This window comes from Acanthaster planci, linkage group LG21 (genome assembly GCF_054643075.1).
Source record: "Acanthaster planci isolate LZ-2023a linkage group LG21, COTS_SCS, whole genome shotgun sequence".
NCBI lineage: Eukaryota > Metazoa > Echinodermata > Asteroidea > Valvatida > Acanthasteridae > Acanthaster > Acanthaster planci.
Genome location: NC_141797.1, coordinates 6,266,183 through 6,289,459, shown reverse-complemented (window position 1 = coordinate 6,289,459; position 23,277 = coordinate 6,266,183). Strand labels below are relative to the sequence as shown.

Here is a 23,277-nt window from a genome sequence, read left to right as displayed (position 1 = left end):
TGCCATCTTCGAACCATGCCTGTAATATATTACCACATGTGATATTGATTCCACGCTAAAAAAAAGTGATGCTCAAGCTGATGTGTTGAAGTGAGGTCAATGAATGAAACCAACTTCAGGACTGCAGATTTGGGCAGTAAATTAAAAAGCCGCTTCTTTTCATCTTGTTATAACAGGACCCAGACTGAAAAAAAAGAACTTCTGTACGTGTATATGACGCGAACCACAAACATCCTCTGTGTGTTAATCCATTATCCACTTACTGTGGAAGCCAGCTGGGCCGAACTCCCTATTTTTCCCCGTCATTCATGCCCATGACCCAGCAAAATGACGTCGGAACTGATACGTAATTCGTGTGCCTGCAAATATTACCGGCTCGCTTCAGATGTGGCATTTTGGTTAGAAAACAAAAACTTGTTGTAAGTGGGTAGTCGGATTGGGTGAAACACAGAATTTGAGTCTGAACAAATGTTTACGTAGTAATGATAGACTGGAGCAGTCACTCTGCTAAATATAGGCCTAATTTATTAATATACATCTTTTAAAATGTATAATATCCAAAAATGTTAATGGGATGGAGTAACTTGCCGAGAAGGTCAAAGAATGTAGTGTCACATTTCCTAATTAAAGCAAACTGTGAAAATCATGACTTAAAAGATGGCTTTGAAACTCCGGAGAGAAAAGTTAAGCCCCGGTCAGGCTTCAGTCAGTCTGTACCACAAAGCTCCGAACCTTATTTTTAAAACTTGAATGGCGGCAATCATGTATAATTTTTATGTAAATCTGGCACAGTGTGTCTAAAGAGGAAAAAATGGTCGGGATACAAGTGTAGATGGTGTTCTGTGCATGCGTCTTTTTTTCAACAGTTTAACACGCGCATACGCTGAATAGACCCCTATTGTTGCCCTTTCGGGCAGCATTGCTTAATGCAGATGAGCGTGTGACTGCATGTAGATAGCGAACTTCACAGTGTTTTTCTTGAAAAGTTATTATGACTTTTATCTCCCTGTAGTGGAGGAGAATTTTATTCAGAGTACAAATAACGAACAAAATGGAATCCTACGCCTCAAGTTAATGTATGTTGTATACCAGCTTGTGATCTCTCCTGCTTAAGATCCTGGCCAACGAAGCCAAGCATTATCTGATATAGTACAAAAGCAGGGAAATATTAATTTTCTAGCATTTTAGGCATCGTTTTCATCGCAGCCATGTCACCATTACAGGGATCATTAGGACCCCCCCTTAATTCAGTCGGACAGGACTGAAGTCTTCTCGCATTGCAAAACCTGCAGACTGTGCATCAGTGCAAACATCTTGTCAAATGCAGCCGCTAGTTTGCATGACCCACCTTGTTGACGATGTCAGAAACCGTGTAGTTTTCCAGTGTTCAGCTCCTGATGTATGATGCTTTTTCTGGATGGTCCTTGAAGAGAAAGCAATGGCGTCTTCCATCTCCTTGTTTGTTGGCTTTGGGCCCTCCCAGAGATCCATAGTCCTTTTTTTCCGACCCAGTCCAGCTTGACACTATTGTAGATCGGATCATGCCAGTATCGAAACTCAGGCCGCAAGTAGGCTGGTCGTTTCATTGTTGGGTCGTTTTCGCTGCTTTTATACTAGCACTCGAAACTAAATTGTTGGCACTTTTTCAGCGGAAAAAAAGGTTTGAAATCAAACTGTAAAAGGAGATGCGCTTTGAGGTAAGTGACTTATTCCAATCTAGTCAATCAATTCCAATTCCAGTCTAGCGATTAAAAGTGGATAGTGGCACTTACTGAACATTAATGCACGCCTGCGGTTCACCGGGGCAAATTTCTGAATGGTCGAACACAAAGAAAATAACGCAGAACAGCAAAACCACCATGGCCGGCTCTCTGCTTCATATTATGATTAAAAATTCCTTTTTCCACCGCATACAAATTTATGTTAAGAGACAATTTCGTGCAAAGTACGAATGGTGCTGCTAAATTAAGCGAGAAAATAACACAAGCCAAGTGCAAGCTTTGCCACAATTCTTACAACAGGTACTAAAAATGGTCTGATAATTATATGACCACATTACGGGTGAAAAATAAATGGCATTTTAAAGGTTCTGCCCCCTCCCTTTCATCCAGTCCATCCCCCTTTACTGACCCCCTTTACCCATCGTTCCATCCATCTACTCTTCCCCCATTCCACCATCCAATCCTCCTCCCAGTCTGTCCCCTTCAAGGCCCCTTCACATTTCAGGCGAACACGAATGCAAATTTGTGACGTCAGGGTAGAAGATTTGCGTTGCAACTTCACATTCAAAAGTTGAACACATTTCAACTCGAGATAAACTTATCGCTGCACAATTTCCGTGACTTCAAATTCGCCTCACTTTCGCATTCCCCATCTCTTTCAGTGTAAAAACAGTACAGGAGTGTACAGTGTCTATGCGTCACAATCAAATCCGTTAACATTTTGGAGGTCATTATTTTTCATAATGTAAACAATGTGTAAACAACACTTCAAACCTTAAATCCCACATAAAGTTCTGACAATAAAACTCAAGATTAGATTGAAACAAACACAAAGGGCACATATTACCCACATACCCACAAGCAAAAACTTTAACATTTGGCGTGCGCCCCCCCCCCGACAAATGGACGGCCGGGGTGACGGACAGTAATCCTGACAACCGTACAGAAATTGGCATTATATTTATACTTGCATTTACTTCGAAGCTCGCCAAAAGTTTGTTCGTTGTAAAGTCATAGAAGCAATACGCGAAGCGACTTTATGCTCAAAACGGACAGGTTTTTTTTACTCAGGCTTGCGTATTTTTCTGGAGGGGAAGCGGCATATCCAGCTTTGGATAAACTGAATTGATAATTGATTTTACAAAATTCGTCGGGGGGAGGGGCTGCCAAGTCCCCCCGCCCGCTTGACTCGCTTTGTGGAGGGGGAGGCACTTGTATAAGCCGCCCTGTGGAATGAAGGTTGTTGAAGGTCCCCCAACCAAATTTGCGTCTGACACTTTGCCGAGGTTCTGCAAGAAGACGAGAGAAACTTTTTTCTACTTCAACTACAATTCAAACAATTTCGAGAGACTGACATGCGGAATTAACTTTGACTGCTGAATCTTTAAAAGTTTAATTTTCCACGAAGCTAAAATTCGTCCTTGGTTGTTGGTGTCATAACAAATTTTGTCCCCGTAAATTCTCGGCAAGAATATCATGGTCCGTCGTCGGTTGTAGTTGAAGCTGTCACCGAACACTTGCAGTTCTGCTTCATCTGATGTATCTGCCGACGGAGCAGCTCCAGTTCCTTTGAGTCTGCCGATGCACTTCCCGGCTGTTGCTGGCTTTTGTGGGATACCACGTCACTGATGGTTGGCTTTACGTCGTTCCTCGTACGCACCTGCCAAAGTGACCATTTTCAGGCAGCGATGATTCAACAATACCGGCGCAAGGCACCACTAACAACAGTAAGGCGCGGCATAAGCACCCTACCAGGCATGGGACATATGCCTACGTCCAATGATAAAGTCCTGACGTGCATCGGGCGATATGAAGGGTTTGAAAGCTTCAAATGTTAATATACTTGCCTTTGGGACGAAGACCACACAGAGCGTAACTGTAGTGGCCAGCCAGATCAGGGTAGATACCAGGGCGTAATGGGCGTTTCGCTCCTCCAAAAAAAACGATACCGCAGCACCCACTAACGACAGGATCAGGACATTGTAGACACAGAATCCTGAAAACACTCAAAGAAATGCTTCAGACCTTAAAAGAAAAGGGATTAGGCCTAATCCTTTTTTTGCGACTGCAAATGCTCCCTTGAAACGGCAAACTGTGACGTATACAGTTGTGACCGGAAGTTTACATACTTTAGGCGTTTGCTTTCGTTACGTTTTATGACCTGCCAGCTGACTATTTCTTTTCTATAGCTGATCAACCAAAACGCTCTCTCCTCTTTATGAGCCCCAAGCTGGATCAAGAGAGGGCGCAATTTCCTAGCAACCGAGGCTGTTTTGGTGGGAAGTGCACTTTGCTGGTTCATGACAAACGTCAATGGAATGCACACGTTTCAGTCACAATATTCCCCAACACTATGGCTTTTTTTCCCACCGATGACGGGGCGCTTCTTCTCAACGCTTTATTTGCATTAATGCAAATACGGTGGTCGGGCTGGCTAATAGGCCACAAAATGAGAATTGTTGCCAGGAATTGGATTATGATCTTATTTAAAATGGAAATTAAAAACGTTCAGTCTGAGTGCTTGTATGAAATCTCAACACTTCCTTCAAACTTTATTTGTTTGAAAACTGGACAAGAGTTGACTTGATTTTCTACAAATAAACATAAAGAGAAACGTACCTATGTATTTGGAGTCGTTTAGCGCTGGCATGGAGACTCCCCTAGTCTCCCAGGCCAAAAAAGCTCCGAAAATGAGTAGGAGGCCATTGACGACATAGAAGGCACCAATCCAGTAAATCTGGTTCCTGGACTCACATGTCATACGGATCAATGTATAAACGATGTCATTGTTGTTCTGATCAACCTTGGAATAAGACAAAATGCCAATTTTCACCATCCCCCAGAATCACTTGCAGCGACGTATAATATTCACCTTTTTACTCGACTCTGTTTCGATTATACGATACAAACTATTTCTGACTTTGACTACACTCTAGCCTCTTGGTTTGTGATTATTATGCTTGTTACCTTCTTCGCCCACTCTGGGCAACGGTCTGTTGTTGTTACTCACATTTTCACTTGAAAATGACATTAATTTCTGCACGGGTGTGAATTCTGATCTTTGTATTGCTATTTTTACAGTGCAAGACTAAAACGGCAAAGTAGATAACAGCATACCACTTTACTTCTATAATTTTCTGTTGCGGTGACTGGGTCTATCACGTTCCATAGGGTAAGTATGATGACATCAACGGCGATCAGAACAACCACAAAGCTCAACAGTCGGGTGTCTCTAAGCACCTGTGGGATTGCAGAAGAGAGTGTACCCTTGCTTCACTTGCTCTCAACGGGCAAAGTCAGTGCACCGGCTGGCGGTCGTTCAGCACATGATCGTGAAAAGGGAGCTTATCAAATTTCACAAAATAATGTGTCTATGATGAAGGATTGCACAAAGTTCACAGTTGTCTTCCAAGGTTTTTCGTTCCGTAAATGTCTCCTGAGGTATACACATTTATCAAACATGACATTTAATGTAATCTCCAAAGTATGAAAACAAATACATGTACCGTATAATGACTATGCACTTCTTTAAAAAAAGTGCGCCTTTATACTGGAACTCAAAGATACACCTTCCTACCATTTTTGTGGTCATCTTTCTAGTGAAAATCTTGTGCACACGCCAAGTCTTGCTAAACATGGCGCCAAAAGCAGTCGAAAAGCCAATTGCCAGAAGCCACGTCTTCACCTGCAGTTCAGCACAAAACATACCCATTTGCTGTGTGCTTCTTTGTAGAATAATCTACAGAAACTTTTGCAACACGATTTCTTGATTTAATCTGCTTCTACGTGAGGGGTTTGATTAGGTTAGGTCAACTTAGGTTATTGGCTAGTTTTTGTTTGGTGTGGTTTAGAATTGGTTTGGCTTGGCTAAGTTTATTTGGTTAGGTTTAGTTTGGTTGAATTAAGAAGAGGAGGTCAGGTCAGACGCGAGTGAATAGTAAAATTCCTCGTTATTCGGCTGTCTCATAACGGTTTATACCTTACACATCCACACAAAGGTATCAGTGGATACAATAGCCGTATCCACGCCCTGACAGATGATGGAGACGTAGGCTAGTATCCCACCAATCAGCATCACGTTATTGATGTTAGGACTTGACATCTTGATCACCCTGTGAATGCAATATATACATAAATATGTGAACTAAACTATTCGACCAGGAGTAAAGATCTTGTTGAAAAGATGACCAAAACAGAGAAGCCCAACCAAGTATTGACGTGAGAATTGTGGTCTGAATCAACACTGTTGAAGTTGCACGTGCTTTGATTCCCCAATACCCTATTTAGTATTACGTGCAAGCGATAGGTCATCCAGATGGATTTCGGTACTCCCTTGAAAACAATCCATTGACAAGAAACATGGAATGTAATGTGCAACACCAGTCACGTGTTTATCAATGGGGGCACAACGAGGTACTTATCCCCTGGGGAAAAAGACAAAAAATAAGAAAAACAAAAAACAGAGTATATAGGAAGAATGGGATGAAATCACCAATTTGCACGGAAATTCCGGGAAAATTTATCGGTTTTCAACATTGGTTTGTGATCTTGTGCAGGATGAGACTTTGCTCCCACCGGAAATATTCTTAAGCCCCTTTCTGGTGACACCCATGACCGTCATCGTCGTAGTCATTTGAGTCGTGACTCGCTCTCTGTGACCATTTTTAACTTGAAGAGCTGTCACCATGGGCGTCGAGAGGGGGCACTTTCCCCTTGAAAAAATGGGGCAGCATTAAACAAAATGTTTGAAAAAAAAAAACGAAGTAAGTAAGAGAGAAAATGGGAAAGAAGTCACGGATTTCCTTTAAAACATCGCCCCTCCACCCTACCTATAGCTAGGTTTGCCCTTCCCCCCGGGGGAAAATCTTTGCGACGGCCATGGCTGTCACTCAATGTTGGACAGAATCCAATAAATGATTGCTGCAACGCATTTGAAGAAATTTAACAACTACATAAGAGTGTATTCCATACAGAACAAAAGTTGCGAAATTATATTGAAGCCGATCCAAATTGAATCCATGAACTGACCTTTTGTTCCTGTAGCGAATGTTGAAAGCTAAGAAACAAGAAGCCAGGAAAATTCCCATCGTTGCGAACACGGTACCAGTCACAAATACAGAATATGTAATGGTTAGACGCTCTTTCTTCTCGATTGTGAAGTCAAGAGGGGGCGCACCATCTAAGTTCAAGGAAGAATATCAGAAGCTCACCAGACTTCTTGTCAGCACTTATTCCGGCACCAAAGGCCTTTTGATTGAAGAACTTTAAACGTTTGTCCTGAGACTCCTGACTGACAGACAGTTGCGATATTTGAATACCTTGCTTGCTTTTAGCCTGATTTTGGTATCATTTCGTTGTGTGGTGTTGCACAGTGTGTTTATTTTCTTTTTGTCTCTTTTATAGATACTACCAGCAATGACTAAAAGATTTAATAAGAAACGTAGCTTGTGAGAACTTCAAAGCGACCCCTTTGGACAGCCCAACGACAGAAACCAGATTTTTGTTCACCTGGCCAAATAATAGGGGAGTATCCTTCCATTTCCAGCTCCTTGCCTGTACCAACAGTCGGGTCAACGATGCCAACACGAACAGTCTGGAGATCTGTTTTGTTGAATAAAAAAAAAAAACCTTAAGTAAACATTGTCAATAGATGGTTTGCATGGATGCCATCTTGCAGGCCAATATTTTTGTTACACAGAGTATGCACAAAGGGGGTTTACTGTGGAAGAAAAGAAATGCCCTGCGAGTTGGCTACCACACAAAGCCACTGTCCTATGAGGGGAGGGATTTTCCTTTGAAACAAGCTGGACGATGAAGGTTGCTACGATTCATGGCGGACAGAAAAATTTTCCGAAACATTTATCAAAGATGAAAAGATTGAGAGCATAAATGAGTTTGTCTTGTTCACCCAAATGGCTGTGGCTGTGGCCTTAACCAGGGTTCAGGCGCGAATTCTACAAAAGTTAATTGGTTAAGAGTTGTCCCAGGCAATTCAACAGGCTTGGGAGATTTGTTCTTGCATAAATATCCCCTAAAAGGCCATAGCCTCATTTTGCTAGTATTAATTGCTGACCCAAGCTGTGTGCAGGACTGAACAATAAACGTACGCATGAGATAGCAAGCTGTGTGAGTAAAAGAGGGTTAAACAGACAATCTTGGATTTGGTCTTCCATACCGATGATTTGGTATAACGCCAGCAGGCCGATGCGATCACCACTGGCGTCGAACTGAACCGGACCCTACAATAAAGCACATTAAACAACGGTTGAGAAAGAAAATATATCCTCATCTGGACTTGGGCTGCAATGAGATCAACTGGCTACAGGCAGACATGACAACGCGTCTATTGCAAATGGCTGCAGCAGCTATGGGTCCCGAGCGGGACCAAGAGAGGGCGTAATCTTCTTAGCAACGAAGGCCTCTTTGATGGGAACTGCGCTTTGCTGATTCAGGAAATATACCCCCCCCCATTGCTCTTTCCATCCGATGAGGAGGTACTACTGCTTAAGGTGGAAAGCCAACCTGTAGCTTTCTAAAGCCAACATCGCCTGCAGTATAGCCAAGTAAAACAGACTGGGCGCAACTCGGCGAAAAAGAATTTGGAAGTCATCATTCCGCCGATAGTGTATGTTCTCATTTTTCACGCAGATCTAGAAGAAATTCTTCTGTTTGAATTTCTCTATCTTCAGCTATGACTCCATGACAACAGTTTACTTCCTTTACAGCCAACGCTAAGGGCAATGTCAATGTCATAGGTACCGATACACCCTCGAACTGCAGGTCACTCATTATGTTGAACAGGATGTCCGCAGTCATGCTGTCATTGAACGTGAAATCGCCTAGAGTCCTCGGAGGATCTAAAATTCAACACCAAAACAATCACAAATACGCAGGGTCAATAACAATTCAACTAATAATAATTTCATACCAAGCAGTCATGTCGTGTCGTGTGATGCCGTATGTAGCATCATGTCATGTCGTGCATAGTTATGGCTTCACCTTAAATGTCATACCGTTTTTCTTTTGCACATTTGTAACATTTAATTTCTTTGGGGGTCTTTAAGGATATGTAAAGGTGCTTTTTCATGAGGCGAAGTGTAATGGCACAGATACCGCAACATAAAAGCTTCCGAATGGTAAATTCCTCGGCATGCTGGATGTCTGTTGCATGCTCAGTGTATACGAGAATTTTATTGGGTGATTTTTTTAATGTTTGGATACGCAGTGGTAGCTCATTCAGCAAAACCTTTCCCAAAATTCCCAAAACGCATATGGATTCACAGTTTGAACGGAAAAGCCGTAAAATGGACAGTGCCTTCCTTAAGTGGCATCACAATAATAGTTCTCTAATTAAAGGAAAATTTATACGTGTATAATCTGCATATTAAATTTCAACATGCAACATGGGTGTCCGATTTTAGAAAATTGAATGAAAAATATTCTGAACTATACTTCATTTCATGAGCTCTTTAAGTTTCTTCTTTGAACAAAAAAACTCATTGCATTTGTACAATATAATGGGATATTAAATAGATAGGATAATGCTCATTATACTCAAATGCTTTCACTCTGTATTGCTAGCAAGATGCTGTACCCTGAGACTGAAGCAGACTTTCAGCTTCGCTCAAAGCTAAGGCGATGCTCCACACCGAGTCGTATGCCCAGGACTTCGCTGTATACTTTGCTACATCGCCAGCGTCGTCACCAGCGAAGGTCGTCAGCGCCTCTAAATACTTCTCTGTTGTCTGAAATTATTGCAAAAGACTGGTGAGGATTTAGAGAGCAGCACTGTGAACATTTTATGTCCCTGAGCAAGATAGATTGTTGCAATATCTGAACAAAATATACGAGCAGACTGGTGCTTCACACAATTACGGTGTCCTGATGTTGCCTGCAACGTAAAAGGATAACAGTAGCTTCTCTTACGTTCTTAGCTTTTTATTCAACACAAAGGGCTTTTAACTACAAGCCATTTTAAAGGCCGTCGAAAACCGAAGTAGTTTTTCCTTTGGTGGGTCCATGTACTTTCCATTTAGTGACTTACCAGTCCAGCTACCGACGGTTTCCTTTTTCCCGCAAGGGGAAGGCCTACAGCGCTGACCCCAAAGGAGTAAGCTGTAACCTCATCCATCTGATCCAGTGTACAAGTGATGGACTCGTCTGGAGTGCGCCACCAACCCGCCTCGAACCATCCTAGAGAGCGTTGAAAAAAAATCTACGTTTTTATTGTCAGAAAAAAGGGAAGCATAAAAATGCCGTGTGTTGTACGTGCACCTTGATATCTGACAATAACAATTGAAGCTTGTAATTGTATCATATATATCATATTATACGATACACATGGCACCTTAATAAGCGAAGTTCAAATTTAAGACTTAAAGGTTTTCATGGTGAAAGAAACTAGATCTATAGTAAAGATTGCGGTAACACCATGTATTTATCTCTTCTTTGAGTATGTGTGGTTCTGAGAAGAACCGGGGAATAACTCGACGTTTCGAACAGTGTACTCTGTCCGTCTTGGCAGTCTCCTGAAGACGGACAGAGTACACTGTTCGAAACGTCGAGTTATTCCCCGGTTCTTCTCAGAACCACACATACTCAAAGAAGAGATAAATACATGGTGTTACCGCAATCTTTACTATAGATCGAAGTTCAAATTCATTATGAGACGAAATGACAGTTTTTCACATAAATGAACATCTGGGCTACAGCTAGGAAGGAATCTAAGCACAGGAACTGGTATGTGCTTTGGCGACTAAAACCTGGAGCCGCAGACAAGATTGCTGTCCATTCCTCTGACCCTTTTGATAGCTGGGATAGACAACTGAATCATCCCCCATCTTTTTTTGTGCCGAGAAAAAGTTCAGATGCTGGGATTTTGAAGAATTGTCCCGACTTTAATACCAACAGCCTAAACACATGTATCTTTAATGCCACTGACAAAGGGAGGAACAAGAAATTAATACGTAATTTTGATGTAAGGCTCAGAGGTGAAAGTATGTACATGTCAATGGGGACCATTGAAATGATGCACAAGTTTTTCTGAACTTCAGCACGCACTTCCACGCATCCCCTGTGCGCCTTGAGCCGAAGCACCCGCATCTGTTGAAAAGGGCATTGTTGGTGTGGAGTGTTTGTTTCTGTTGGTATCTACGCGAACGCATCGCACGAAGTTTATAGTCGTTCGTGAACCAGTTAAGTGCAGTTCCAACCAAGAGGACCTCCGTAGCTTGGGGCTTAATTATTCGTCGAAAAGGAATGTAAAACACGTACCACCAGCGTCCCAAACAGGATGGCCGCGCAGTAATCGCCTCTTGTCACCGGAACATTTACATTGTTTTTATTAACAGCGCCCCCTAGTGTCATAAAGCAACCCCCCCACACACACTTTAAGATTTCTACGGCCGAGCGATGTTTTAAGTCATCTTCCATCTCCCGTCCCCAGCACAAATTTACGCTCTGGGTGGCACTGGGTTGCTTTAGAATTAAGCCTTGTTTAGTGAAAAGGCGGGTAGTAGGATCGCCTGATGCTTGAGAAAAAGGGTGACAATCCCACATCTCATGGCAGTCGAAGAGTAGAAGCAACATTAAACGTACCTGGTACGATCCAGACGTACTGCGCGCCGTACATTTTTCGGCGATAGGCTTCACAGAACACTCGTCTTGCCTTGTCGCTGTAGAAGTTGCCGAAGATGATTCGGGCCCCAACATTCTACAGAGGAGTTACACACATTAACGCTAAGTGAAAGAGGGGATCACACGTTGCTCTGTAGAGTGTCCCAAAAATGGTGTCCCAGGCAAATGCTGTCCGTTTTAATCAAAATTCCGACTGGCGGTGTTTATAATTTGAACAGGGTTTTAAAGAAGATGCATGTTTTGCTTAATGCCCATTTTTATTTCATCTCAGTTGCCTTTAGCGGTCTAGAAATATTCTCAGAATTGAGTTGAACCACTTTTGTACTCTGATATTAAACTAGACCTCTTTAAAAATAATATGCATTTTCATCGTTCTACAGAGCAGGCACTCTTGAAGAATTATGGCATAATTTAAATCAATATCTGAAGGCCCCACTTTTAGTCACCATTTCGACAGCATTAAAGGGGAGGATTCTGCCACCTCGATTCGTGGGTTTTTACGCTGTTGCTGGTGAATTCCATTGTCTTTTTGTGGTCAACACTGCAGGGCCACTTTAATGCAATGCATGCTTGGCACAAACCAAAGCCAGAGCCAGTGCAACGCAAAAACAGGGATGTTAAATTTAACACCTCTGGTGTTATCAGAGGACTACACCAACACTTTTCATTAATGTTATATTAGTGTTATTTGGTGTTACTTTTAACAACCTCCAGTGCATTGTAACATTCATAGATGAGCAAAGTAACACCAACGGTGTTAAAGTAACACCCTATAGTGTGGTCATCCGATAACACCAAAAACGTGTTGATTTTAACATCACAATTTTGCAGTGTGTGCAGATTAGTTTCAAAAGTGGCCCCTTAATGTTTCTGATGTAAAACAGAACATAAAACATGTTGAAGGTGGCAGAAAATGCTAAAACAAAAAAATAATTTAAACACCAAAGAGCGGACAATCAGGTTGGCATGGTAGGTCTTTCCTTGCCTTCCACCTCTGCGGCCCGGGTTCGATTCCCGGCTCAGTCCACATGTGGATTGGGTTTTCAGTCCCTACATGATTCCGTGGGTTTTACCAAAAATATCCTATAGGATTTTCCTCCCTCTTCTAAAACTGTAACTGCTTCTCATTTCAGTGTGCCTGAGTCTTCAAATATATGAAGTTGGCGCACCTCTTGGAAGAAGGAGCATGTGGGGAGTATATATTTATACATATTGCTGATATAGGCGTTACATGCTTTTCTTACCTCGATGTTTTTAAGTTGTTGTGCTGGATCTTCGACAAAGATCTCTGCGGCAAGAATGTCTATACCAGATGATTGCGCGTCCCGTTGAAAGTCAGAGACCGCCTTTTAGAGACCGAATATAAGAGATCTTTGAAAAGCCCGCTTACATGAATAGAAGTTGATCAGAGGAGATCTCTCGGAGACTATTTGGAACATATCTGTGTGTTTTGCATCCACATTGTCAGGTTTTTTTCACCATTTTGCCGCTACAGCGAGGAAACGATCTGGGATCTTTGAGTAACGTACATTGTTAGTTTGATTTACCGGCACCCCACATCCCTGTATTTGATTATAATCGTTCAATTTCATGTTCCTTCGGGATGGATTCGGTTCCAAAATAACTACGCTTGAGGAGCGAAATGAAATCTCTAATAGCCAGTGTCGCTCAAGTAGTGCGGGCACTATCCACAATACAGACGCAAGAAACCGCGTCTGCTTTGTATTTGCTGACCAACGTCCTATATACATGTACTGAGAATGACATCCAGCACTGTTGTTTGTTCGACCTTATCCACGAGGGAGAACTCCAGATCTTATGTGCAGATAAGGAGAAAGTTGTGATTTATTTGAACATAGGGGGATTTGCGAGTGGGGGGATTTGTGTGTCTGAATTCACGAATTGTATATTACGTAACCTTGCATGACTGTCCTGAGGAGTAAGGCCACATTTTGCGTGTCTAATAGGCATTTATAAGGAAAGGAATTCAGAAGTGGAAAAAATTGCCTTTCATGCTTTTAACAATTCTAAGAAAGTAGACCCCATACCCTCCTTCTTGGGGAGGGAAACGACGGGGTCATGGCCCTGACTGGTCCCCACCACTGGCCCACGACTTTGAATGGTGGAAATGCTACGACAGAGGACTCTGAAAATCACATCAAGCAGAAAGCGCGCGAGAAGAGTTGACCAGTTTTTGTATGATCATTTCTTAGTGCAGAGAAGTTCACAGTGGAACGAAATGACAAGACAGCGGGAAGTGCAGGTCACTTCCAACACCCTGACATTCCACTTCTTTCTCCAATTTCAAACTTGAATGGCAAAACAACACCAAGTCGTTGATGAATTCGCTTCCTAATACCATCATCAAACATACGTAGTGACGAGACAGATATCATCATGCACAATTCGTAGAGTTTATTGCTGACAATACATTTTGCAAAAATTTAAGACCACCTGGAATTTTGTTGGTATTTCTGTCATTGGACCTGCAGCACATTGCCTCATTGAACAATAACATAACACGGTTTTTTCCACAGTGGTCGATAACAAAGACGCGTTATGAGCTATATGTATTTGAATGATTTTTTTTTGGCAAAGGCAGGTCTTGTATGATGACATTTTGTCTGTAATGTAGCATTGGTAAATGTCCAGTCTGAGTCATCGGAAATGGAGGACGGCACTCTTAAAAAACATAAGACTGTTGCCATTTCAAATCATGAAATTAAAGTAAAAAATTGCTCAACCAAGACAGTAAGGTAACAATATTGAAGACAACTATAAGCTGCCATGATTAATCGGTTTAAGTGTGGTTTCTTCAGGTTCATGCACTTTGTGTAGGTGGTCGTAAATTTTATGCAAATGACTGTACATCATTTGCAGATACAAGTAGGGATTGGAACGTATTGATTAATCTTACTAAAGAGAAGATGTCACGGGACTGATGTAGCGTGGCCACTTTGGTCCAGTTGAACTTCTTCATGACAGCCAATCGAACGACGTTCAAAGCCGAATCGGTGGGTGTCATGCGGAAGAAACGAGGGTACAGGAGACGGTTGGATAGTTCTGGGGACGACGCAGCGTAGGACAGCTGTAAAGCGGGGAGAAACGCACATTATAAGGCTGCATCCGAATCTCTTGGCTGGAGCTAGGTCTAAGTCTTCGCTCCATTGGAAATGCGTGGAGACGCGCAGACAATAGACCTAGCCGTAGCCCCAGAAGCACGTTTCGGACACGGCCTTAGTATCTTCCTGCACGAACTCTTTTGCACTACTGAATCTCCCACCACCTCTGATTACATGTAGTAAACAACATTCTATTTGCCCAGTAAGATTTTGGCGGAAGTTTCCAGTGTTGGTTCATGACACCTGTTGTGTTGGTTAACCCGTCTTCCCAAGTACTCTTGTCCACGTCTGAATCTCGCATTGCCCGTGATTATCATGTAACAATTTGTCTGTCAGCAAGATTTATGCCATTATTCCCGATTTTAGCTCAGACACCTGACTCCTTCGCGAGCAGAAAAGTCCATGTTCAATTCTAATAATGATTTTGTCTTTCACGTAGATGTTAAACCCACTTGCACTGCGCAAAGCTCTCAAAGAGTCCGTAGTCCAGGCGAATTCACGTTCATTGTAACTCGGACGACTTGTTATCGAGCATCCGCGAGTTTGAACGCTTTCTCTTTTTGCGTCGTCTCATATTCGCAAGTTCAAACAGCCATAGTCCTCGGTTTCATTCGCATTACCTGAAAACTTCCACGTATTCACGTTTTCGCGTCCAGAAGAGGTATCCGCTGTAGGCAATTTGGCTTATGGTGCTGGTCTATGCACAGTACGTTTATCACGGTTAAAACTATTACTTTGGTTTCAACGTTAAACGTCCCAGTCTGGCCATCTCACACAACTCAAGGAGTTGAGCCATTTTACACAAATGCGACGGCTACTGTAAGTTGATTGTGTTCCAATGAAACCAACTTTGCGCAGCATTGCTTTTTGAGCGAATTTAATTTTGTGGCTTGGTCTCTCGGCACTGCAGATAACCGATGTGTGCCTTGGGTAGCCTATAGCCTAATCACGGGAATTCATAAAAGAAACTGGCTTCTTTATACAACACAGGGAATCGGAGTGTCTGGCACTGTCTTTAATTATTTTCCGAACACAATAAAATGAGTCGTTTTCTGAAATACATATAATTAGAAATGGGGAGAGAAAGCTCAACTACGACCGGGGGCAGGTTGATTGGCAATTCATGAAGTATTCAATGGGCATTCCTCAAATCCGTAAAGAGCTTTGCGTTGATCTATTCCTGCCATGAATGTCCCCTTTCTAGCATGATGTTATAAAAAAAATCTATTACGGTTATTACATCAGATTAAAAACAGAAAACTGTTTGTAACCACCTACGCCATGTTTTATATGTTTTGTCGACGAGGTTTACAGGTAAGAAGTCCTACACGACTGCAGGGGTGAGCTCAAGATCGTGAAAAGACAGTATGTCCAACTGAGAGAGTACATGTTTGCTAGTCAGTTTGTTAAATTATTTTATCATCAGGGTGGAATCAAGTGTCTCTAAACCTGCAACTTCATTCATTATGTCCATTCCCCAACCCCTTTTCTTCTGAGTACATCTTCAATTCGTTTCTTCCCCTGAAATTCTCACTTACCTGTAAGAGATTCCAGTGATGAGACGCCTGAGCCGTCGGCTCCGTGGCTATGGAGCAACCGCCGCCTAAGATCATGATCTCAGTGGTCGAGGAGTCGTAAAGTTCCCGGTACATCACATCCGTAGCCGTTCCTCCATCACACTGAAGCCACATTTAAAAGTTTTGGAACAGATAATGTAAAGGCCAATTCAAGGAATCTTGTTTTCTTGCACCAGATCTGACTACCTAGCACTGTTAATAAACGGGGCTTCTACAGCAAAATGCCAAGGTTCAAAGGTGGGTGTAATAAATTATCTTATTATGTGTTATATGTGACACCCTAATAAGCGAGACTCGAAGTAGTAGAGCATTTAAGCAAGCATTTTTCCCTTTAATAAAAAAAATAAGGCAACAAATGTCGTGACTTTGGTGGCTCCGAGGATTTATGCATTTAGACTGTTGGATACAATGACCTCACAATGCACATGCCTCCCTGTCTGCTTGACTAAAACATTCTACCTTCTCGTCAAAAAGTGGGGGAATACTCGTTCCCTTTAGAAATTTTTGGTGAAAACAGTTTGATTGGTGTACTCTTCCGTTAGAAACGTCCATTGTCTTGTCGATGATATGCAAGGCGCGCCAATATTCACAGCATTCGCGTGTTATCCACCAACAGAGGGACAGACAGCAATTCTTGTCAACAAGGCGAAGCCAAGTGGAATAGAACGTTCTATTTGTCACCAACTGCTTTCATGTTTACGTTCATGCAATGGATGGAATAATGTGTCATGTTCTGTTTAAATTAACCAGGTGTAGCCGAGTTGTCACCTCATGAAAATATTTTTCCCACGCACCCATTCACATTAATGACTTGCGTAAAAATTCCTTGACACAACATGAAACTTAATGACCAATGTTCAATAATTTGCTCGGTACTACACGGTTGCATGTAAGAGTTCATAACCATTGGATTCCTAACCGGTTAACTGTGCTGTGGAAATTAATGGCTGTAATGCAATGATTGCAGAAACTTGCAAAATAATATAAATCTACCCAAGTAATTTTTAATTAAATAAATCTGGACAAGTAACAATAATCATCAATCTTGATTTGTAATCTCGGTCACCTTTGTTTTCTTTTTCATATGCAGGACACTAATTCTCCCCCTTTCCTAGACTGTTTTAAGATATAAACTTTTAACTGTGAGCACAGATTGAACCTGATTCCAAGTGGTGCATATTACTCTGACGTCATCATGACTTCATCAGGTGTCCGTTTACAACCAATTTAAGTTTGATTATTTTAATCTTTAAAATCTTTGAAATCTTTTTTTTTTTACTTTTCCATTTAATGAGTACCTGTGAGGGCAGATTTGGCTATGTTTGCTGTGTGCGCCTGATCGGGCAGCATCAGGATGGATACGTGCGCTGTATAAATATCCATTATGAGTTATTCCTGATGCGTGGGGAAAAAAACACGGCTTCATTCATCCGTGACCATCCATAATGCAAAAGAGAGGCAGCGATATAAAGGAAGACAAGGACAGACAGCCGATCTGCCTTCATCCTTGCCAAATGATATGATAAGGGTATTATTTGCCCCTTGATAACTTATGAGCCCAACTGTGCTTTAAAAATGGCTGCAGGTTGCAATTAATTGCTCACCAGGCAGACGAAGCCATTCCACTAACATAACAGTCCCAGCGAATGATCTTAAGAGAAAGCGTTGAGCGTTGGCGTGTACATGTGCCACGTTCAAATCGTCAACGTTGAAAAATGTATTACAGTAAATCACACAAGGCGACAATTGGTTTACGTGTACACTTGTATTGTGTTCTTGTGTACTAAAAAAAAATTAGTGCGTAAAACACATTTTCCAAATCGCTCCCATTTGAACCAGCGTTTCCTTCCGGGTTTAAATTCCGACCAACTTGTCCCTTATGTAAAATACTTCATTTTGTGACGCATACCTCAGAACATTCCTCCTTTTTTATTAAATTCCAAATATCAGTTTTGTGTAATTCTTGTTGGGTATATCGTTTCAGTACCCCCACATGGACAATGTGTTTTCCTTGTGGAGTACTTTCTGTCGTTCAGGTACCACACAAGGCGCCATGCACGCGTGGAAAGGGAATACCCCAACAGTAATACAAACGAAGGAAAAACCTGCACAAGAATACAATGTAGGCTAATGTTCCTGTTCGTATGGGGATGGTTAGGTTGGCAAACATTCGGAAATGCAGCTGTTCGTGCTGTGCTTACGTCGAGCGTCCAAGTACATAACAAGGACATTACATTTCCAGTGTTGGAACCCAGGCGTACTCTTCTACATACTCTTTTCAGTGATGTGAGTGTAATACAAAAATGGGGTTAAATAAATGAATTTCTTCTTTCAATAACAACATTCTTTCCCTGCAGCGAAATATGTGAACGTTTTCACTTAATTGCATCTACTCGCTTGCTAACCCTATTAAAGAGCTGGGGACGGTAGCCATCCTCGACATTTTTCTCTGATAGATTCACTTTTGTTCTCACAAGCCTTTATGAGCTTCTCTAGCAATGTATTGGAACGATGTAGCCACCAAACTCGCGAAAATCAGTCTCGCGACATGGCCATTTCCGAGACGGGTCAGCCCAAAACTTTTCCCATTAATGTAACCGTAGGCTGCCGCGCGGGGCCATGGACTGCATGGAGACTGAGCAATGGCCCATGACAGCTGAGTTCCGTGCGATGGTCGGAACAAAAGCCTAGCTCTTTCAGGATGAAGACGCTCTGGAAAACCCAGAGGCCAACTTGCGAAGTCACGAAGAAAGTCACGACCAGTAACCTCTTTAATTGCTACACAGCTAATACGTTGAGCCGATTCAAAAGACGTATAGAAAGCAAAATTCTGTAGACTTCACTCAACCAGTGTCCAAGTACAGGAAAAACTCCCTTTTAATTTCCCCCCGATGCCCCCCAAAAACATTTTGTACAGTTTTTGCTAGCCTTCATGGGTTTATCTACCTATTTCTTTAGTGATTTTTACTCTGCTTTTCATGAAAACCAGACACACTATTCTCAAAGATTTTGCAGAGGGACGAGCATTATAAAATCATTCAAACCTTTCCTGGTGACTGCGCTTAAATGCTCTAGCATACACGAATAGTTAAGCACGGGGGAAGAGAAATACAATTGCAAATCGTGTATCAACTATCTTAATTAAAATTCACAGATGTTATCAACTAATTGTGACTAACATTTTAGGTTTAATAGAAGCTTTGCGAGGTACCGGAAGCCATCTTGCAGAGTAGTTCTTTTGCTCCGCGTGGAAACCTCCTTTGTGCGTACCCTATTGAACAAAAGCAATACTGGCCTGCATGATGGCAGCCATGCAAACCCTCTATAGTACCAAATGTGGTAAGCCTTGTGTCCAGCCGTAAGGTGTTGAACGACGCGTTTGGAGCATAACAAAAGACTCGGATTCAATTATGCCAAATACAATCTCAGCTAGGCCCAAATACGAGCATTCTGTGCTTCCAGAACGAGGACATTATAAATTTACAATATCCAAAACATCATGTAATTGTAGATGTGATCGTATCTTCAAAATGAGACTTTTGTGATCTGTGTAATTATAGGATTTTTACCTGAATACAAAAATTGACCTGAATACAATGAGGATTTTATTGATTTGTACACTGTTCGCAGAAGCCTTTATCGCAATAGCATTTCTGACAACATAGGCCTCATTTCGTTGCGTTTGGTATAACTAACTTTTCGTTATTTAAATTACATCCTTTTACAATAACACTTTTTTGAAATTGTTATAGTGTTTTGGTTATTGATGGTGTTTGTTCATAATAATTGGAACAGAAAATCCAATACCGTCAGGCAAAGTCCAAACGTGTCTTCCAGAAAGAATTTGCGTCCAATTCAACCCATTTGCACTGCGTCCATTTCCTTAAATGAGCGAGCCAGGATTGGTTTTGAATTGCCAGCGCGTTGCGATCATGCCCCCGTGTAGCCCACATATTCCCCGGCAATATGCTGTCGATTGCGCGCAAGAGAGGCTCGCCGTTAATTACTAAAATAATCCTGTTAACAAAGCAAAAGTCCCATATTGCACCCACAGATTTTACTCATTATTGCGCTGGCTTAACCCTGAAAGGCCCTTACTTTTTCATCGCGACAAACTGTGAGACTTGCCGCCAGTTTTACATCAACTGTGTAAATAAACGGGAAGACATTTTCTTTTCGGACAGGTAGGACCTTATTAACACGGGCCGTGTTCCAATACTCAATTCGGCTCCATCTCAGGCTTCGATCAACTGTTTTTTTTACTACCAGACTTTGAAGCTGTAAGCGCACTAATTAGTCTGATAGTGCCACAAAACATCAAATAAGATGCAAGAGAGCAAAAACTGACAGTAATCCAATGTAATTTAAACGCTTCAGGCCTACAATCGGGGATTCAGGTTTCGGGGACGAAGCCTGAGACGGAGACGAAGTTGAGTATTGGAAAATGGCCCTTGCTGGAAATGCACGGATATACAACCAAGATTGAAGGTCAACAGGTTGGGCATATAGGCCTGCAGACATAACGGGCTGGATATGATGGACCTGAACGAGTGCACAGACATCAAGGGCAATTAATAACGCAGTCGCACAAAACTGTAAACACTTAACCATTGCCGTGTAAAATTGACATTTATCCCAAAAAAGAGATATCTTTATAATTAAAGGAGATATACTTGTTGTTAATAGAATATTTCCAATAAAAATATTTTTATCTTTTAAAAGAGATATCTCTATTTCTAAAGTGATATTAGAGGTATCCAGATTTCTATTTATTTCACGATTTCACGATTAAAGTGTTAACTTTGCACTTTTTGAGAGAGGTGTATCTATGTCGGGATAAAATGTAAACTTTGCACTCCATAAAAGAAGGGGAAAAGATAATTATGCTTTTTCTGATGGCAATATCTCTATTTCTAAAGTGACAATAGATATATCCCTATTGGTATTTTTTATTTAACTTTGCACGTCTTGAAATAAAAGTATCTCTATTTCGGGATTTGTATCCGCCATAAAGAAGGGGGAAAGGTATACTTGCTTTAGTGTCCAGCGCTTTAATGACGATCTCGTAGCCCGGTAGTATGTCGCGGTTAGCGTTGATGTGTTTGGCGGCGAGTTGGCTGGACAACAGGCAAACTTTACCACCCGACCAGGGACCGGACATCGGGAAGAGGCCGAGGAGGTGAAGCTTGGTGACGTTGCTGTCGCCGACAGCCCGGCCGAAGCTGCCGGCCAGAGACAGCAAGAACAAGACCGGCACCAGCATCTCTGACTCGGTCACCGCGATGACAGTTGACGACAGAAGGGTGAACACGACAAAGAGCACTGCCAGTTATGTGCTAATGATATGACCGACTATGTTGGAGAGGAATACGCCAGTGCTGGGGGCGTTGCATATTTATTGCTGCGCCATCTCATTAAAAAGGCAAAGTTTGATTGGTTAGATCCATCATTGTCAGAAATAAACCGATACATTATGTCTCGCCGAAGGTTAGTATCAAAAGAATTTTGTGTTATTTTTGTCTCTCCTTTTTGGTTGGCTGCCCAGAAGATTTCAAGAATAAAGATTGTGTAAGTGCCAAAATTACTTGAAAATAAGTCGTAATAAAATTCAACCACTTGAGCTGTTTAAATTACTACAAAGCAACTTTAACTTCTCATTCTCCGCGTGGAGAAAATTTGACGCCGCCCCTGGCAAAACGTCACGGTAAAATTCATCTGCAGTGCATATGCGCACGCGTCTGCATTGTTAGAGCAGGGCATGCAAAATGAAACGCTCATTTACTGATTGTGCGTTTAGTTTTATTGTGTATCGGCTTGGTTGAGGCAGAAACCGTACAAAACTGAGTTTTTAGGTTTGCGCACAGACATGAATGCGCCCTGCAGCCATCACTTTGTATATCAGTAAGCGCTCTCGTTGTTATAGCTCTATGAAGTCAACCGAAAAGATAAGTCTTTCGGTTACATGATTGATTTAATATTTAATCACGACCATTATATTACATCGAGTAATCATAACCATTAAATCCAATAGCACAGGGAAGCCTCTTCAAATAATAATGATCTGAATACTTAAAGGAGAGGGTTATTTTGGAGCATTTCAGATGCGCTGAGGGGTATTCCACAATTCCATGCCCTATTTTTGAAACTTATAGGAAGCAAGGAATGGCACTCATTACTCAGTGTATTCATCGGTTGAAAAGAGCCAGGTTGGTGGGAATTTCCTACCAAATGAGCCTGTGCCACGCCCCCTCGCGGTGCAGCTCGGGCTCATGTTGCCTGTGTTTTGAACTTTAACTAAGGATACGTTATTGGTAGGTTGAGGACAATTTTGTGCATTTTGTCTTGTACCCCGAATACGCCTTTTCTGCTTACAACCAAGGCTTCTTTTGCTGTGATACGGCAATGACCGTGTCTTCGTCAATAGCGATCGATTTTCTTTTGAACAGGTTCCATGCTGAGTCATGTTTTAAAAAAGAGTTTATTTTGAATAAAGGAAAACAGACACCCCTTAAAATTGTCGTACAATTACAATCGCTGGTTGAGAACGTTGAGAATAGGCCCATAGGCCTAACGCTTTTGGCATACTTAGATACAGTCTCAACGGTCCATGTATGTTGCGAAACCTCTTTGGTAAAAACTTCTTTTTCATTCTGGTCATTACATTCTGTTGCATAATTAGCAAGGGCACCTGTGGAAAACAATCAAAGTGGCCACATTAGGGATTGCACCACGTTTGGAGTACATTCACAATATTGCTAAGAGAGTGGGACTACTTTTAGTTGCGACACACTTCGTAAACAAAGGTCTGGAATTTGAAAATTTTAGAAGGGCATTTGAATACTGTACACCGATTTTGTCCTTTTTGTCAGACTGTGAATTGTTTTCAAATGAAGGTTTTTGCCCAAAATTTAAATCCTCAAACTTATCCCACTCAACAATGAAAGTACTTTGCTTGGCATTCTTGGCTTTTGTGGAGTTTAATGCGTGCAGTGAGCGCTATATTACGTGTCTTTATGTCACATTAATCAAACTGAGTTTCTCAAGGTTTGTCAACTGAGGAGCCGACACTTTTGCACTGCCATTAAACTCCCAGTTTCTGGAAGAGTTGAGATACATCAGTCTGATTACTCTGATTTCTTTACCACTGGTGTGACAATACATGTAAAATCATTTGCATTAATGTAACCAGCATTCTGCAATTCTTCAAAGCCAACTAGAAGA

The 23,277-nt window shown here is 41.8% G+C and overlaps 1 protein-coding gene across 2 annotated transcripts; it reads right to left on the bottom strand.

Moving 5' to 3' along the window:
* Positions 1-1,868: 1,868 nt before the first annotated feature.
* Positions 1,869-21,416, bottom strand: LOC110987472 (gamma-aminobutyric acid type B receptor subunit 1-like). 2 transcript variants are annotated; one of them, XM_022250216.2, is made up of 17 exons: positions 21,092-21,416; positions 16,018-16,158; positions 14,275-14,445; positions 12,602-12,703; positions 11,319-11,433; positions 9,766-9,914; positions 9,316-9,466; positions 8,481-8,578; positions 7,897-7,960; positions 7,230-7,322; positions 6,750-6,900; positions 5,701-5,833; positions 5,299-5,406; positions 4,839-4,961; positions 4,341-4,524; positions 3,569-3,717; positions 1,869-3,381 (listed from the first exon to the last, which is right to left on the bottom strand). In XM_022250216.2, the coding sequence occupies exons 1-17, from the start codon at positions 21,317-21,319 to the stop codon at positions 3,196-3,198; spliced, it is 2,346 nt and encodes a 781-aa protein (XP_022105908.2). In that variant the 5' UTR covers positions 21,320-21,416; the 3' UTR covers positions 1,869-3,195. The 2 variants fall into 2 exon arrangements, with proteins under 2 accessions (XP_022105908.2, XP_022105910.2); XM_022250218.2 differs by having other exon boundaries at positions 3,569-3,681.
* Positions 21,417-23,277: the final 1,861 nt, after the last annotated feature.